Source organism: Delphinus delphis, chromosome 3, assembly GCF_949987515.2.
Source record: "Delphinus delphis chromosome 3, mDelDel1.2, whole genome shotgun sequence".
NCBI lineage: Eukaryota > Metazoa > Chordata > Mammalia > Artiodactyla > Delphinidae > Delphinus > Delphinus delphis.
The window spans coordinates 95,196,661-95,214,008 of record NC_082685.1 but is presented as its reverse complement, the minus strand read 5'-3'; the positions used below and the strand labels follow the sequence as shown (position 1 = coordinate 95,214,008).

The 17,348-nt window shown below is 40.2% G+C and overlaps 1 protein-coding gene across 2 annotated transcripts in view; it reads right to left on the bottom strand.

Annotated features, from left to right (window-relative positions):
- Positions 1-17,348, bottom strand: part of ERAP1 (endoplasmic reticulum aminopeptidase 1) — a 32,446-nt gene that overhangs the window by 6,974 nt on the left and 8,124 nt on the right. For both annotated transcript variants that reach the window (XM_060009118.1, XM_060009117.1), the window contains 12 exons: positions 17,051-17,189; positions 13,588-13,722; positions 12,372-12,492; positions 11,146-11,300; positions 10,675-10,788; positions 9,352-9,483; positions 5,793-5,924; positions 5,574-5,645; positions 4,136-4,290; positions 2,581-2,660; positions 1,829-2,012; positions 294-450 (listed from right to left, as the gene is read on the bottom strand). In XM_060009118.1, the coding sequence (XP_059865101.1) occupies positions 294-450; positions 1,829-2,012; positions 2,581-2,660; positions 4,136-4,290; positions 5,574-5,645; positions 5,793-5,924; positions 9,352-9,483; positions 10,675-10,788; positions 11,146-11,300; positions 12,372-12,492; positions 13,588-13,722; positions 17,051-17,189 (1,576 nt within the window). The remainder of the gene's footprint in view (positions 1-293; positions 451-1,828; positions 2,013-2,580; positions 2,661-4,135; positions 4,291-5,573; positions 5,646-5,792; positions 5,925-9,351; positions 9,484-10,674; positions 10,789-11,145; positions 11,301-12,371; positions 12,493-13,587; positions 13,723-17,050; positions 17,190-17,348) is intronic.

Genomic DNA, 17,348 nt, shown 5'->3' with positions numbered 1-17,348 from the left:
GTAAAGTGACATAAACAATTAGCCTAATGAGGGAATGGCAAATCTGTGAAACTTAAGAACAGAATCTAACAGTGCCATGCCTATTTTTAGTGCCAAAATAAAACCAAAGTCTTCATTGGTCAACCCAAATACTGAGGTCATTGTGATTTTCTTTAAAATATATCAAGATATATATAAGATACATATATTATATTATATATATATAATATACACCATGATAAGAACTCTTTTCCACACCTACACCAAAGCAAACCAGTTATCTAAAAACTATTCAACTTATTTCAGGCTTTTACCTTGAACTGAGTTTCCACTTCATTCATATCTCTTTTCTCCATTAACTTATACATAGGTATCAGTTCATTCAAACCTTGGAACACTGGCATGATTTCAGTTTCACGTTTCAAGTACAAGGTTAAATCCAAGGCTTTTTCAATGGATAGCTTTCCAATGCTGGTCAAGAGACACCAGGGTTAGCAGTTTAAAAGAAGATCCAGGAAATCAATTATTTGTTTCAAAAGTTATTTGAACAACCTTCCAGCAAAACATTCAATCGGATACAAATGCTCCCTTATAAATAATTACCTTTATACTAACATCTTTCCTGTCACATACATCACAACATGTGGCATGTTTACACTGTGAAGGAACTTTCTCAAATAATAGAGCTAGGGTTAACTAGCTCTATGAGTTGTGGTTAAGATGCGACGGGAACAGGTCAGCATCTATCCCTCTGTGAAACGTCGGACTGTGCTGAACTTGCAGAGTAAAATGGAAAATTTGATCAAAGATCCTTCAGGAAGCCTCACCTGAGACTGCCACTCAGTCACAAGTATGAGTCCCTGGAGTCAACACATCCTCGTCTCCATTTCAAAAAGAAACTGAATATAGATATCAATTCTTCATTACAGAGGGTTGGTGTTAAACATCTTAGTGGTAGGGTGCACGCTCATGTAAATAAACACAAAATCCCCTAGGATGTCATCAGTAATGCGCTATGGAAGGGAATATTTAGGCAGGGCAGAAACGGCTAGATAATCAACCCCTATCTTTATTCCCCACTGCTTTCTGTCACCTCAAGAGGCCCAGGAAAGGAAGTCCACAACATTTAGAGCAGAGACACGTGGGGCTGAGAATTACAGTATTCCCTCCCACTTGGGTGATTCCCCTTAGACTTCAGTTCTACCTAAATATTGAAGAAGGTTGAGTTTTAGGCTTGGGGAACATTTCCTGAAAAGCCAATGTTATGGGGCAAAAAAAAAGAGTGAACACTATCCTCACCCACTCAAAGGTCATCTGGTTGGGCCACATTTTATGAGCCATAAAGATGCTATGCAGTTCAGCTATCCAGTTTGGGTGGGGTGGGAGTGGGGCGTGTGGAGATCTCTCCTTTAGTCTGAGAGATGTAATGCCCACAACTTGGGCCTGGGCCACTTGGTCTTCTAAGAAGCCTTCAGGATTGTCAGAGACCCAGCGGGGAGAAACCTGATCTGTTACAGCAGGGCCAGAAAAAGCCGCAGGACTAGGCTTTAGGGACCAGGCAAGGGGTTTCTCCAGGATGTTGGTCTCCTGGTTTTCTACACTTTTGTCTCAGTCTGATCCGAGTCATTAATGATAAAGATTAAAATACAGATTCCTTACTTTTGCCTTACTCAGCGGACGCAGATAAGAGGTTAATCCTAAGACTAAAAGCAACCTTGAACTGTTAGAAGAACTTAGGAGAAAACACCCTTCAACTTATTAGCAATCACTTTCATCTTTAGAAATCAAGGATTTGAATGACAACAGCAGCTTTCAGAAACAAACCAAGACTGTGAAGAGCTTGTATTACCTGACAAGCAGAAAAGCATTGTTAATGAGACTGGCCCGATCACTACTGCTGATGGCTGTGTGTGTTCCTTTTAAAAGGCCAGTCAAAGAATCCCATCCATCATCCTCATAATGCACTATGTAATAGCCATTCATTCCAACATTAAATTTGATCCATTCCACCTCTTCTGGGAGGATGAGCACATCTAGAGCAAATAAAATAAATCATAGCTCCATTTTCTCTCTTGCCTGGAGAAAGCTTTTCTGATCAGAGACTGGACAAGGAAATTAAAGGCGAGTTTAATACTGAACAATTTTAATACTGAAATGAGTTTCATATTGAACACATTCCTTTTAGAAACCAGAAAACAGCATCCCAATAGACAAAAGCCAATACTAGTTTTAGACACTAATTTTGTGAGATTTATAGACCTATGAGAAGAATGCCATGTTTCAGGCCATATGTATGATATAACCCAGCAATGTTAAAGTAAGGGGAAATTTTCCCAAGTATCTCTTCTCCTCAGCATTACATAACTCAACTGTTTTAATCCCTATCTGGCAAGATACTGTCCTTCCTTTTTGGCAACCAGACAGTATTTTCAAACCTATATTCTTCACTAGAAATTGGGTCACAGATCTGCTTAAGATAAAGGCTGATCTGATCCTTTTTGTTTTAACCAAGATAAATAGCAAAGAAAACTTATTATCTAAGTCCTACACATTTCCATAGTTCCTTCTTGAAGAAAGCTAGTTAGTTCCACAACAAATTACCTGTTCTTGTCTTCAGCAAAAATCGCTGGACTGAGTCTGAGTTGCTGGTAATGAATGTCAATGGGACATGCCACAGGTACCTACAAGAAAGGAGGATGGATTTGTTCATTTGCTGATTCACTGCAACAAGCAGTTCTTAAATCTCCTACCACGCTCCGGGCACTGGCTCATTTAAAGAAGGATGGTACCCAAAACTGCTACTGTAAAGAGCTCAAAACATCCCCAGCCCATTTTCCAGCTTTGTAGGAGTGGCCAGCTGGGGCACTATTCATTCTTCTTGGACTCCTTGAATAGAGCTAGGAATTTGGGCTCAAGTGAGCCCTGAGAGCCTGCGCAGTGATTGCCTCAAGGGATCTCAGGGTGCCTAACTTTAAAAATGTGACCACTAGTAATGGCAGAAATTGATAGCATGTGCCTTCTAAATCATATACTCAGAAGAACACAGCATCGCTTCTGTGGAATTCCTGCCAAGGATGCATAAGCTGAATCTGATCGTGAAGAAACAGCAGAAGACCCAAATTAAAGGACATCCTCTAAAATAGCTAGCCTGTACTCTTCAAAAATATCAAGGTCAAGAAAGACAGACTGAGGAACTGTTTCAGAAAAAAAGAACTGAAGAGATGTGAACAGTAATACAATGTGATCCTATGTAAAATCCTGAACCAGGTTTCTTTCTTTTGCTATAAAGATATTATTAGGACCACTGAGGAAAGTTGAATAAGGTTGATACATTTGATAATAGTATTTATCAAGTTCACTTCATAATTTTGATAAAGGTACCGTGGTTACATAAATGAATTCTCTTGTTTTTTAGGAAATACGACACTGAAGTATTTCAGGGTAAAGAGGAAATCATGTCTCCAACTTACCCTCAAACATTTAAAAAATATATATATGCCATATATATATAGAAAGAAATAAAGATCATATTTTGTGGAACTGTTTGATATTTTAGGTTATATGGAGAGAGAGAAAACAAATGTGGTAAAGAGTTAACACATATCTGCCCAAAGAATATATGGAGTTCTTTGCTCTCTCCTTATATTTTCTCCATAGGTCTGAAATTATTTCAAAATAAAAAGTTTTGTAAATAGTGTCCATCCAGGGTCAGTCCAGTTGCAGTGTCTCATTTCCAGTGATGTCCTCTGTAGTGTTAAGCTGACAAACAGGTTCTGGGATCTAACTCGAGACTTCCAAAGAAGAGAATGGAGTCTCTTGTATTTCCCAGAAATCACCTAAATGTTTATGTCCTCAGCTCCAACCCAAATGCCCAAATGTAACTAAGTGGCAAATGCTTCTACTGGAGTTGATTTCAAGCCAGTAACTGGAAATTACCATCATATGTAACTACAAACCATGAGAATGTTAAAATAATTATACATCATCTTCATCCTTTTGAATAGATGGTGGTGGATAAGTCAAATTCCTAGGATATATAGATTTGATTAAAATATTTTAGCAACAAAGTTAAGGGCACTACTTCAAAAATAAGGGTTCACCCTACAAGACAGATGTCACCTAGGCAACAAAATGAGTTTCTCTCTGTGAACATTACCCAGTTTCTGCGGCGGCGTCCGGGCCTTTCACATAGTGCTCTTGCTTCATGTGTACATTCCTCCCTCTCACGGTGATGGTTATCAGGGGAAAGCCCTTCTGAAGCGTCCAGGTGTTCATCATGGTTTTCACATCAAGGCCTTCCTGTCGCCAGTGCTGGTTTATAAGAAAAAGGCAGATGCGTGACCCACTTGGACCCAACTCTAGGAAAAGAAAGAACCCAAGCTTGTGCTCACAGCGCTGCAACCAGTGAAGCTCTTCTGCGTCCCTTCCCCTGCTCCCTTCCCCCGCTGTCTCCAGCCACTGCATGCCCATTAAAGCACTGACTGTTTACTTTTCATTCTCTTCCTGTACACATAGATGTCTTGAGAACAGGTACCACACCTGGTTCTCCTGGGCAGACCTTAGCTTGGCACCAGGCACAAAGCAGGAGTGTGAATGAATGCAGGGGGAGAAGGGACAGAAAGTGGCCACGCGTTCAACACCTACATAACGATGCTGGCTCTCAGACAAGCAAGGTGGGGAAAACATGTCCCATCAAGAGCCTGTACTTCCCAAGCGATAACACCGACATGGCTCACACTTAACAGATGGCTGTGAACTCAAACAAGGATCTATTCTTTGATACTAAAAGTTTTCAAAAAATATTTAAGAGCTAATAAAAGGATAAAACGTACTACAGGACACATCTAGTAACTACTGAATAAAGCTGTCTCTAAAAGCAAAAAAGCCAAGAAAAGAAAAATCTGGTGGATAAAATCCTGTTGGATCTCCAGACTCACCCTCAGCTACCTATGAAAATACTCCACAAGGCCAGATAAACGGAGACTCAGACTGTTTTGTGATTCAGGTGTTACGAATTCTTTATAGTTTAGCAGTTAAAGACATGAGTTAGATCTAAATTCAAATCCCCACTCTACAATTTACTAATCATATGCCTTTGGATTTCCTATTCCCATCTGTAAAAATAGGGATAACAGTACTCGCTCATAGGCGTGTTGTGAAGAGTAAAGCAGATAATACACGTAAGTGCCTCAAACGTGCCTGACACATAGTAAGCGCTCAAGAATGCTCCCTGCCATCATATGTTTTTTCACAAATGAAGAGCTATGGAAACGATCGACATGGCCTGATGGATACAGTCCTGACCTACCACAGAAACATGTCATAAATCCACTGCTTTACAGAGAGTGAAGCTGAAGAAATTAGTATCAGTGAGATGTGGTACCAGAGAAGGTTGGACAACTCCCTTGCGTAGATAGATTTAAGAAAAATCGTGGAAGTCTGTCAGTCTGGTATAGTTTAAACGCAGCCTTATCTATAGAGACACTGATGTCATCAAGGACCTCGGAAAGTTCAGCACAGAGCTATCTATCCTTCAAACAAAACGGAGTCAAAGAATGTGCTTCGGGGGAACATGTACAGATGTAAAAACTTACTGAAGATGAAGATGAATGTTCACCTCTAGAACAAAATCCATCCATTTGTTGCGTGCCATCCGTAGGGCAAATCTAAAAACCAAAAATAAACACATCACTCAGTTCTGTAAAACACACTCACGATTCTTCTCAGAGGGATTAATGTGGTGCAGAGCAAAAACAAAACAAGATAATAGGCCTGTCAGTCCCAAACACAGAGATACACAAAAACATACTCACACTTGCCATACTATTCCAAAGGTCCTCGTTTTTTGTGTTTTTATAGCTATACTTTTGCAGATACTTTACAATACCACTTTTAAATGCATCGGCACCAAGATAATCCCTCAGCATATTCAGAACACAAGCCCCCTGAAAAGACAACGTAAATAACTGTTAGCTGTAGTCTGCCTCCATCTAATCTACCCTCACACTATTTTGGAGTCATTCTTTGAAATGCAGATACAGTAACCTTTTTAGTGTCTAGCAATTCATGGAACAATTAGAGAAAGTGGGTTAAACCTGGACCTGTTGAGGCAGGGGATCAACATGACTGTTTATGCTTTTAGTCCACTGGAACCGTTTTCTATCACTAACCAAGCCTCCCCAACATCTGCGACCTTCCATTATTCACAGGTGAGTGGACAACGTACAGACTAAAACTGAACTTGAACCACCACATGGCTCTCCTACTGCCGCTCTGGGGTGGGAGTGGGGAGGGGTAGAAGCAAAGGTGAGTAACCGGTGAGGAATCTTGGAGCCCAGGCAGGCTTGAGCAAAGAGAACTGGCAGGGCAAGAGTAACAATGAGAAAGGGAGCAAGAGAATTCCTAAATACTCTGCATTCTCCTGATAAGAGCTCTTCTCCCTTTCACTCCCATTCTTGTAGATCATGGGTCACAAACTCAAATGCCTCCAGTGGTCAGACAGGTGACAAACGAGGGAAGTAGTCCAAGGATAAAAAAATGTTCTTTTACGTTCTTTGTTTCCCCCTGAACTTTGCATACAACTAACCACCAAGGATTCTTCTTTCCTTCTTCCATCCCTCTCTCTCAACAACCACCCTCTTTCAAGTCTTCTTTTCCTAAGAAATCATGATTCCCTCTTCCAAGAAAGCCCTTTCTACATTCTTTACTTCCTGAAAAGCCCCATTTCATCATTTTTCTTAATTAATTTTTATTGGAGTATGGTTGCTTTACAATGTTGTGTTAGCCTCCACTGCACAGCCCAATTCATCTTTAAGACATAACTCAAAATCTTCTTTTCCGGGAAAATTTCTTAGGTCCCCCCTAGGCAGAGGTAGTCTCTCTCTGGTTCTAGGGGATCATAGAGTCACTAGATAGGCAAAGCCCAGGTCCCTGAATGTCTACATGGTGTGCATATTCCTGCCAACAGGACTGGTGTTTTTTTTGAGCTATAACTGACATATAACATTAGTTTCAGGTGTACAACATGAATCAATACTTGTGTATAGCGCAAAATGATCACCACAATACACCTTGCTAACATCCATCATTACACAGTCACAAATTTTTTTCTTGTGAGGAGGACTTTTAAGATCTACTTTTAGCAACTTCTGAATACACAATACAATATTATTAACTATAGTTGCCATGCTGTACATTATATCCCTATAATATATTTTATAACCTGGAAATTTGTACCTTTTGACCTCCTTCATCCATTTCACCTACCGCCGCCCCTCGCCCCTGGCAACCACCAATCTATTGAGCTCATTTTTTGTGTGTTTGTTTTTACACTTAACATATAAGTGAGATCATACAGGATTTGTCTTTCTGACTTACTTCACTTAGCATAATGCCCTCAAGATCCATCCATGTTGTCACAAGTGCCAAGATTTCCTTTTTTATGGCTGAATATTGCACTGTGGAATGGTCACTTACAGAAACAATTATCTTGGCTGTTGTAAATAACACTGCCTGGAACGTGGGAGTGCACATAACTCTTTAAGCTAGTGTTTTTTGTTTTCTTTGAATAAATACCCAAAAGTAGAATTGCTGGATATGATAGCTTTATTTTTTAATATTTTGTTTTCCACAGTGGCTGGACCAATTTACATTCCCACCACAGTGCACGAGGGTTCCCTTTTCTCCACACCCTTGCCAACATTTGCTATTTGTCTTTATGAGATGAGCCATTCTGACCAGCGTGAGGTGATGTCTCATTGTGTTTTTTGTTTTGTTTTTTTTTTTTGCGGTACGCGGGCCTCTCACCGTTGTGGCCTCTCCCGCTGCGGAGCAGAGGCTCCGGACGCGCAGGCTCAGCGGCCATGGCTCACGGGCCCAGCCGCTCTGCGGCATGTGGGATCTTCCCGGACCGGGTCACGAACCCGTGTCCCCTGCATCGGCAGGCGGACTCTCAACCACTGCACCGCCAGGGAAGCCCTCTCATTGTGTTTTGATTTGCATTTCCCCAATGATTAGTGATGTTGAGCACCTTATCATGTACCTATTGGCCATCTGTTTGTCTTTGGAAAAGTTTCTATTCAGTTCCTCTGCTCCTTTTAAAATCAGATTGTTTTCTTTAGTCATTGAGTTGTATGAGTTCTTTATATATTTTGGATATTACCCTTGTCAGACATATGGTTTGCAAGTATTTTCTCCCATCCAGTAGGCTGCCTTTTCATTTTGTTGTTTTTCTGTGCAGACAGCTTTTAATTTGATGCAGTCCCACTTGGTTTTTGCTTTTGTTGCTTATGCTCTTATACTTTTGGTGTCATATACCATAAAAATCACTGCTAAGACCCATGTCAAGAAGCTTTTTCTCTCAGTTTTTATGAGTATTATGGTTTACAGTCTTAACATTTAAGTCTTTAAACCATTTCAAGTTAGTTTTCGTGAATGGTGTAAGATAGTGGTACAGTTTCATTATTTTACATGTGGTGTTGGGAGAACTAAATGATCATTTTTTTAAGAGACTCTCCATTCCCCATTGTATATTCTCAGGTCCTTTGTCATAAATTAACCATATATGCATGGGTTGATTTCTGGGCTCTATTCTGTTCCATTGATCTATGTGTGTGTTTATATGTCTGTTTTATGTCTGCTTTTATCTCCTCTGCACTATTGGTGGAAACATGCAAACAAGATATACTTTTCCATTTGCTACACATAAAACAGCCAAGCATAATGATAAATGACACATTCTCTGCCAAGCATAATGATAAATGACACATTCTCTGCCTTGGTGAGGATAACAGAAACGGTTGGGAATGGAAGGGAAAGTGGAAAAGCAGAACTCTGATCTCATAAAGGAGCCATGACTTAGCTCCAGTCTATGCTGCTAAGGGAAATATAGGCCTGGTATGACCAGAATCCTTTTTCCCTCCAATCGAAGCCAAAAATCTGGATTTTTATTTAAAATCTCCCAATTATTATATGTTGGCAACAATTTCCAATTCTTTTATTAAACACATTGTGCAGGACAACTGTTTCTGAAGGCACCAAAAGCTATACAAGGGCAGAGGCTTTTGCCTGGTACACAGTTGATGCTCGATCAAGACCTATTTATTGAAGGATAAATAAAAAGCTTCTGTAGGCCATGAATATTCAACTTAAGAGAGTAAACAAACTGACCACAATATAATCTTTAGGATTTTAAGCTAAACTTCAAGTTAGGCCTAAAAGAGTTAACTCTGGGCAGCATGGGTGAGAAGAGAAGGAATTCAATCTGGGCTAGTCCTTATGAAGGGAAAGTCACCCCAAAACACTATCTATAACCTCTCCACCCCACATTTTTAAGTGTAGGGTCCAAACTGTACCCTTATAATCCATTTTTACCTTTTCATAAGAAACTTCATCAAATAGCTCCCGAATCTGAGCAGGATTCTCCACAGGTGTGGACACAGGGTGTGAGGAGTTTAATGCATCTACCTCCATAGCATTAAAACACTTATCAAAGAAATAATCTTCCTATTGAGACACAAAAAAAGACAACATCACCAATGATTTACATTTACTTGAAAAAAGTACGAAATGAGGATGGTCTGACCTGGGATAATAGGTTTACACTCTCAATTTCTAATCTAACCTTTTCCATATTTATAGAATTTACAAAATTAAATAGAATTACTATCTTCTCAAGAACAGCCAAGAAACAGTGATCTTAGATCAATACTGAAATTTTTGTTTAAATACTTATCACCTTAGAATAAAGAAAATTTCCTATTAAAAAGAAAAACATTATGCCTACAGTCCAACAGTGCCAAAATCAGAAACTAAAATGTATAGTGATTTAAGTATCTCCAATCATCATCTATACTATTTTAAAGCAAAGAAATTTAGCTTTAAAACCATGTAGTGAAAGAAAAAGTAATGAAAAACAAATCCCAACTATAACCTGATTAGGGCATATTATCCAATAGAATAATATCCATACGTAATCATTTTTATTATTAAAGACTATGTGGAAACAGGAAAATATTTATGATCCACTCTAGTGTAATAATTATATGTACATTATAATTATAACTACATAAAAGTTATGTGTATTGGAAGATGAAGATGGGATACGAATATGTCCAAATGAAAATTATGATATGATAAAGGATTGCTTTTACATAAAGTTTCTTTTTAATTTTACTGCATTTGATTTTCACAAGTTAAACACATGATTTTTAAAGTCAACACGTAGAGGTTCCAAAGCATTAAGTCTGTGACCCATGAGTCTAGGTTCTTATACAATCAAATGTACAATGATCTTAAACATAACTCATTTCATCTGGCAACCAGGACCCTATTGAAATAGCAATCTGTACCTAATACTTCTTCAGTGAGCAACCCGAAGGTTGGGGAAGTGATATGGAACAGACAGGTTGTCACTATTTCTATTTCTTTGATATTAAGGGAGGACAAAATTTAGTACTAACTTCATAACAATCATAGATTTGGAAATAAGCAATTGAGTTTGGAAATAAACCTTTGCAATGTATCTTTAAAGTTCACTAGCATTTTGGAAACCTGATTCATATTTAAACTCCCAGGGAAGTTATCAATCTTTCTATGAATTCCATGATCTAACATCAGTAAGTATTTTCCAGCAACATTAAACAACACAACAGATTGATCTAAAATGTAAAAAAAAAGTAAGTAAATACAACTTACAACTTTCAGTTCTGGATGAGTCACACTGACAGACACGAACTCCATAAACTTGGCAAATCCCTCATTTAGCCAAAGATCATTCCACCATTCCATAGTGACGAGGTTCCCAAACCACTGAAAGGAAAACATTACTCAGGTTATTCACAGATTTCTATGGAAACTAGATTATCTACGTGGCCATAAACGTCAGACATTCAGAAGGAAATATATTTTATATGTGTAAGGTCAGTATATGAATGTTAACATATTTATAAAGCTAATATTTTTTTCAAAGTAAAAAGAAAAACTTCGCAATGGGTATTATAAAACATGGTACCTAATGCTTTAAAGAAATCATTTCTTCTTCTGGGAAAAAAGACATAGTAAAAATGAATTGGTAGAATTCATACAACAGTATGAATAGCCTATGTCCCAGAAAAGCAATATAGATATAGTTAACATTTTTTTGAAAGTGTGATTGAGCTTATATACCTGGTGGGCGAGTTCATGGGACACAGTCATCGTGATGCCAAGCTTACTTGATGCAGAAGACTTTTCAGCATCAAACAGTAGAGAAGATTCCCTGTATGTTGTCAGTCCCCAGTTTTCCATAGCACCAGACTGAAAGTCAGGAATAGCAGCAAGATCTTGGGAAGGAAACAAAAACATCTTACCAATCTCAAGCTACATGTTGCCCAAACACACCAACTTTCAGAGTGGATGGGTGTAGGGATCAAAGAAAAACTACGTGGCTCACGCAGAATCATGGATTATTCTAGACTGAAGAACCTTTCACAATAAAGAAAAAGGACTCAGTGACTCATACAGAGTTACTTTGCTGCTGCAAGACAAAGTCGGGCTTGGGTTTCAGACCTCCTGACTCCATTTCTAATTCTCTGACAAGGTGCTTGGGGACTAGACAATTTTAACAATTGTCTCAATAATCCACTCGACCTTGGATGCCCAAGACTCCCATACACCTAAAAACTCAAAACACACAGTAGTTTTAAGGGCTCATGTAAGAAAGAAAATGCAGATTTTCTCATGCTCTATCAATGAATTCATTCGAAAAATTCATTGAGTACTCTATGTTCCTACCAAATGTGTGCCAATCATGAAAAAAATACAGCCTCTGTCCTTTGCTATCTGCCCAATAATATAGTTGTGCTTGTCTTTAAAGTCAGAAGGCAAGGACTTCCCTGGTGGCACAGTGGTTAAGAATCCACCTGCCAATGCAGGGGACACGGGTTCAAGCCCTGGTCTGGGAAGATCCCACGTGCCGTGGAGCAACTAAGCCCATGCACCACAACTACTGAGCCTGCGCTCTAGAGTCCGCGAGCCACAGCTACTGAAGCCCGCGAGCCACAACTACTGAAGCCCGCACACCTAGAGCCCGTGCTCTGCAACGAGAAGCCACCGCAATGAGAAGCCTGCGCACCATAATGAGGAGTAGCCCCCGCTCACTGCAACTAGAGAAAGCCTGCACATAGCAACGAAGACCCAACACAGCCAAAAATAAATAAATAAATTTATTTTTAAAAAATTAATTTAAAGTCAGAAGGCAAAATTATCTCCATGACATGTGCCTCAGGAATCTGTCAGGTTTTAATGACTTGAGGGCCTGCCGAGCTGAGGGGGGAGATGCCAATTAGGAGGATATAATCTACTGCTGGGGTCAGTAAATGCCACACTTTGTAACGCCTGTGCCAAATCTATACCTTGTTTGGATAAGGGATATGGAATGCTGAAATAATCCTCATAAAATTCTAGAAGAGTCACCGCGGCATCCAGTGCATAACCTGCCTGATTTATCTTGTCTGGAACAGCATACACGGAAACCTGAGGAGAAAGGTACACGGAAGTTATCCAAATGCCACAGTGGCTTCTCTAGAAGACTGACATTAACAGCTTCATATTGTGGGATATGGTTGCCAATATTAAGAAAGACAATTGGAAGTTCTATTTCTTATATTAATGCTGACTGTTCCTGATCAACCCCCCCTTCTGAAAACTACAACAAATGCTGGATAACAAATACAAACATGTCTTTTTAAATGTTTACATGAGATAGTGAAAAAGTAAAGCCGACTTAGTTGCCAAAAATGAAGGGACAGTAGAACCCTGAGAAGTCAGCAGAGCACTGCAGCCAGCTTTTGCCCTGAGGACACTGGCCTAGTACAGACGGACTTGAGTTTGGGTTTTCATGGCATTAAAGAACTCAGGGGATAGGAGACAAAGTCCCAAGCCTGCCCAAGGTGGGAAACCTGATAGAAAATGTATCCCTATTTAAATAAATGAGGTAACTTCAAATAAAGTATCCCGTCCCTCCTCTCCAAAAATCTTATTTGCATTCAGAGCCACAGCGTACAGTTGAGCAGGTTGTTCACTACACAATAGTACCCACCCAAGTGGCAAGTGCTCTTTGAAACAAGATCTTTTTCTCTAGTACTCCAGTATTCCCTGGCCCAAATGCTCTCCCCAGAGCCATTTAATACTCCAAGCAGACTGCTCTATCTTACTTCCTTCCCATGGTTAGAAACTCCCGCTCAGGTAGTCCGTGACATTCACTTCCAAACTGCATGAAGTTATACACAGGAGCAACCTTAGAAACCATTGCAGGATCTAGTCCAACTTACACATTTTAAAAAAGTATAAGCTAACTTCCAAGGGGAGCAGGGCAAAAGGGAGCAGAAAGTCAGTTAGTGGTGGAGCCAGGACCATGACCCAGGCCAGGCCAGGCCAGGCCTCACCACATGTTTTTGCTATTAGAACCCCGCTGTAAATATGAGTATCTGAGACAACGGGATGACCAACCAACTGGTTTGCCCAAGACTGAGGGGATTCCTAGGATGCAGGACTTCCAGTTTTAAAACCAAGACAGTCCCAGGCAGGCCAGGACAAGCTGGTCACTCTATGTGACAATCGCAGGTTCACCTTGATGCCACTTTTGGTCATCTTGCTGACAGACTTAAAATCTGAAACAATGAAGGCCACCAGGTAGGTGCTCATCTTCACGGTCACATCAAAATGGTCTTCTACGAGTCCTTCAGCAACAGTCACAGATTTAACCTAAAATCAGAATAACTGAAATCATCAAATACAATTACCCAAGACATTGAAAACATTTTATAAAGAGAAATTTCCTAACTCTCAGACATACTGAAAGTATATGACATGACATTCGTATAATTATTTAGAAATATCTCTTTCCGGGGCTTCCCTGGTGGCGCAGTGGTTGAGAGTCTGCCTGCCGATGCAGGGGACACGGGTTCGTGCCCCGGTCCGGGAAGACCCCACATGCAGCGGAGCGGCTGGGCCCATGAGCCATGGCTGCTGAGCCTGCACGTCCGGAGCCTGTGCTCCGCCACGGGAGAGGCCACAACAGTGAGAGGCCCGTGTATCGCAAAAAATATATATATATATCTCTTTCCGATATCTGATTATAATTTAGACATTAAGGCCAAACCATTCTACTCCATTTCTTTCTTTATCGAGATATAATTCACACACCATAAAGTTCACCATTTTAAAGTATACAATTCAGTGGTTTTTATTATATTCAGTTATACAACCATCACCACTTAATTTCTTTTAAATAATCCAGATGATCACAAACTCACTCATATTTGGCACATGAGGATTGATAACATGGGTGAGACAAAGCAAAACTGAGATTGCTGGCTTTGCCAAGATGTAGCTCACTTAAATACAAGGTATGAGAATGATCTGGAAATGCAGTGTCTAATAGGGGTCACCGAGGACTACCTAAAAAGAGCTTCTACTTTCCTAAACAGTTGAAAGTAACCCATGCCTGGGCCTGACCCTGCAAAGCCTCCTCCAAACTCTGATTTGCTTCACTGGAATCAGTTTTTCAATGCAGTCAGGGAGCAGCCTGGCAGAGTAGGGTTGGGGTGATAAAGGTACAGTCTAAGATGTCGGCTTCCAGAGAAGAAAGTCTAATGCTTCAGCCAACAGAAAGCACTGGGCAGGACCCTGGAGAGAAGACCATCCAGAACGAATCTGAGAAGTTCCATGTTAACACATGCATTGTTCCTGTAATCTTATTTCTACCTCTATTTCTCTGCCCCCTTATCCTTCTTCTTCTCCTTTTTTTAAAAAATTTATTTATTTATTTATTTATTTATTTATTTATGGCTGCGTTGGGTCTTTGTTGCTGTGCACGAGCAGGGGCTACTCTTCGTTGCGGTGCGCGGGCTTCTCATTGCCGTGGCTTCTCTTGTTGCACAGCACAGGCTCTAGGCGTGCAGGCTTCAGTAGCTGGGGCATGCGGGCTTCAGCAGTTGTGGCTCACGGGCTCTAGAGCACAGGCTCAGTAGTTGTGGTGCACAGGCTTAGTTGCTCCGCAGCATGTGGGATCTTCCCAGACCGGGGCTTGAACCCATGTCCCCTGCACTGGTAGGCGGATTCTTAACCACTGCACCACCATGGAAGCCCCACCTCATCCTTCTTTTTAGTACCCACCAGCCACAAGCTATGGTGCCTGCTGGTCACCCTTTGGTCATTCAAACCCTAACTCTGATCGCCAACCTAGGTTTACTCTTGAAGGACCCGAAATTACCTTTCTTTATAAAATGCCTTCAACCTACCCCTAACAGTAATTTCTATTCTTGACATTGTTTTAATTATTAGCACAATGTTGAGAATAGAAATTTAGATGTGATTAACTCCTGCCCCAAACACTTCAGTGTTCCAAAGGTGTATCTGCTTTTCTAGCCTCCAAAAAGATCCTTTGAGACTCCACTGTTCTTCCCCTCAACCCCAAGTCTGCATCTTGAGTGCAGGCCACCCTGTTAAATTTCTGCCAAGGGAAGAGCTTTCTTGTTCAAGAGCAAGATTACGTTAGATTTTCTGATCCTCAACAAGTGGGTCCCGGACGTCCATGGATTTAGATTCCAGCATCTTTGGGGAGCCTTGGGGCTCTTGCCTTCCCCCTGCAAGCCTACAAAATCTCCACCAATCTTGTTTAGTGGGTCAGTCTGTCCCTCATTTCCAAACCACCCCTGTTCCTTTTTTCTCCTTAAGCTGTAATTCTCTAATTAGAGAACTCACTCCCATCCCAGGGAGCAATACCATAATATTTGGGGAGGGAACTATAATTTGAAAAAGGATTTTCTCTATCTCAAATTTATATTAGGAAAATGGCATAACTGTTTCTTATCTTGCTATATACAAATGTGGTAGGGAGAGAGACAAAAGTTCTTAGCTGGTAAGGATTCACAAAAGTCTGCTTTTTATACAGCCTTCTAGGAGGGAATGGCAGACTCCCTTTTAAGGGATCCTTAAGGGACTCAGCGAACAATATAGAGTTCTAAAGGTTGAGAAATACTGTACTAGAGGTTGGCTTGTGGCTCTGTGAGTCCCTTCCTGTGAAGCTAATGCCTCCCGAGTCAGCACAGGGATGAGGCGTGATACCCTTCTGGACTCTGGGCAAAGCCTATTCCACCCTGAGTCTCACCCACAGTGAGCTTCTCTGATCAAAGGGTGTGTGTGCTTCTGGAGTTGGTACGCATCGGGTGTAGAATGACAGCTCAGCTTATGTTTTCCCAGTGCTACCAGAATCATAGGATAACGGCACTTACTAAGTAATGTTATTCATTTGGCGAGGTCATCTTCTCCTCACTACTTTTAAAAATCAGAGGGGTTTTGGACTAGCAGATGCAAACTATTACATATAGAAGAGATAAACAGCAAGGTCCTATTGTATAGCACAGGAAACTATATTCAATATCCTGTAATAAACCATAATGGAAAAGAAAAAGTAATAAAAATAAAGAAATAAGAATCAGAGGGAAAACTGTCCACATCTGCTTTGAAACTGGGAACTGAGCTAGCTATCATTACTTACCTTTACTACCATAATAATCTTAAAATATTACTGTTTTTTTCTTTTTCCATCTGACCAACTTTGTGCCATAGTTACAAATTGCATAGCTAATATTATTAGTAATATAGTATATAGAAATTATAGAGAATGACTATATCATAGTAACATGGCCTTATTCAACAAAGCATTCCCTTTAAAATCCTTTTAAAAGAGCATATGAGAAAATAAAAGTGAAAGTGCTTTGTGAAGGGCACTCTCAGTTAACCTGACCTGAATTGTCTATAAAGTTTCCCTCCCATCAACACCGCACCTGCAATGTCACTCTTACCTAAATTTTGCATGTTTTTAGGGACAATTTTTTTCTTTGACTATAAATAAATTGTTACTTGAACCAAAAGCATAGGTTGGAAATGAAATAGAAAAGTTAGCTATCTGTAGGCAATAAAACAAACAGAACAGGCAACCTGAATGTTAACTGTCAGTGAGGTAATACAAATCACAGTGAATCAATGGACTTGTCTTGTGAGTAGACACACAGGAGTTTAGACTCACCAGTGGCATGTTGGAGATGGCGAGGTGTCTTGGTTCCCTTCTGATCTTGATTGAAAAACTCGCTTTGAAAGCAGGTTCATCAAAGCAGGGAAAGGCCATTCTGGCCGCAGTCGGTTCAAACTGTGTTGATGCAAGTATCCTAAAATTACGACAAGGGAAATAAAAATATACCATGAAGCACCAGGGACTATCAGTTAGGTGTGTGATCATTTTTTAATTCCTAAAGTTATCATAATCTTGATGAATCTCACTATTAAAAATTTTTTATATGACCAAAGCTATCATAAACTAAAAGACA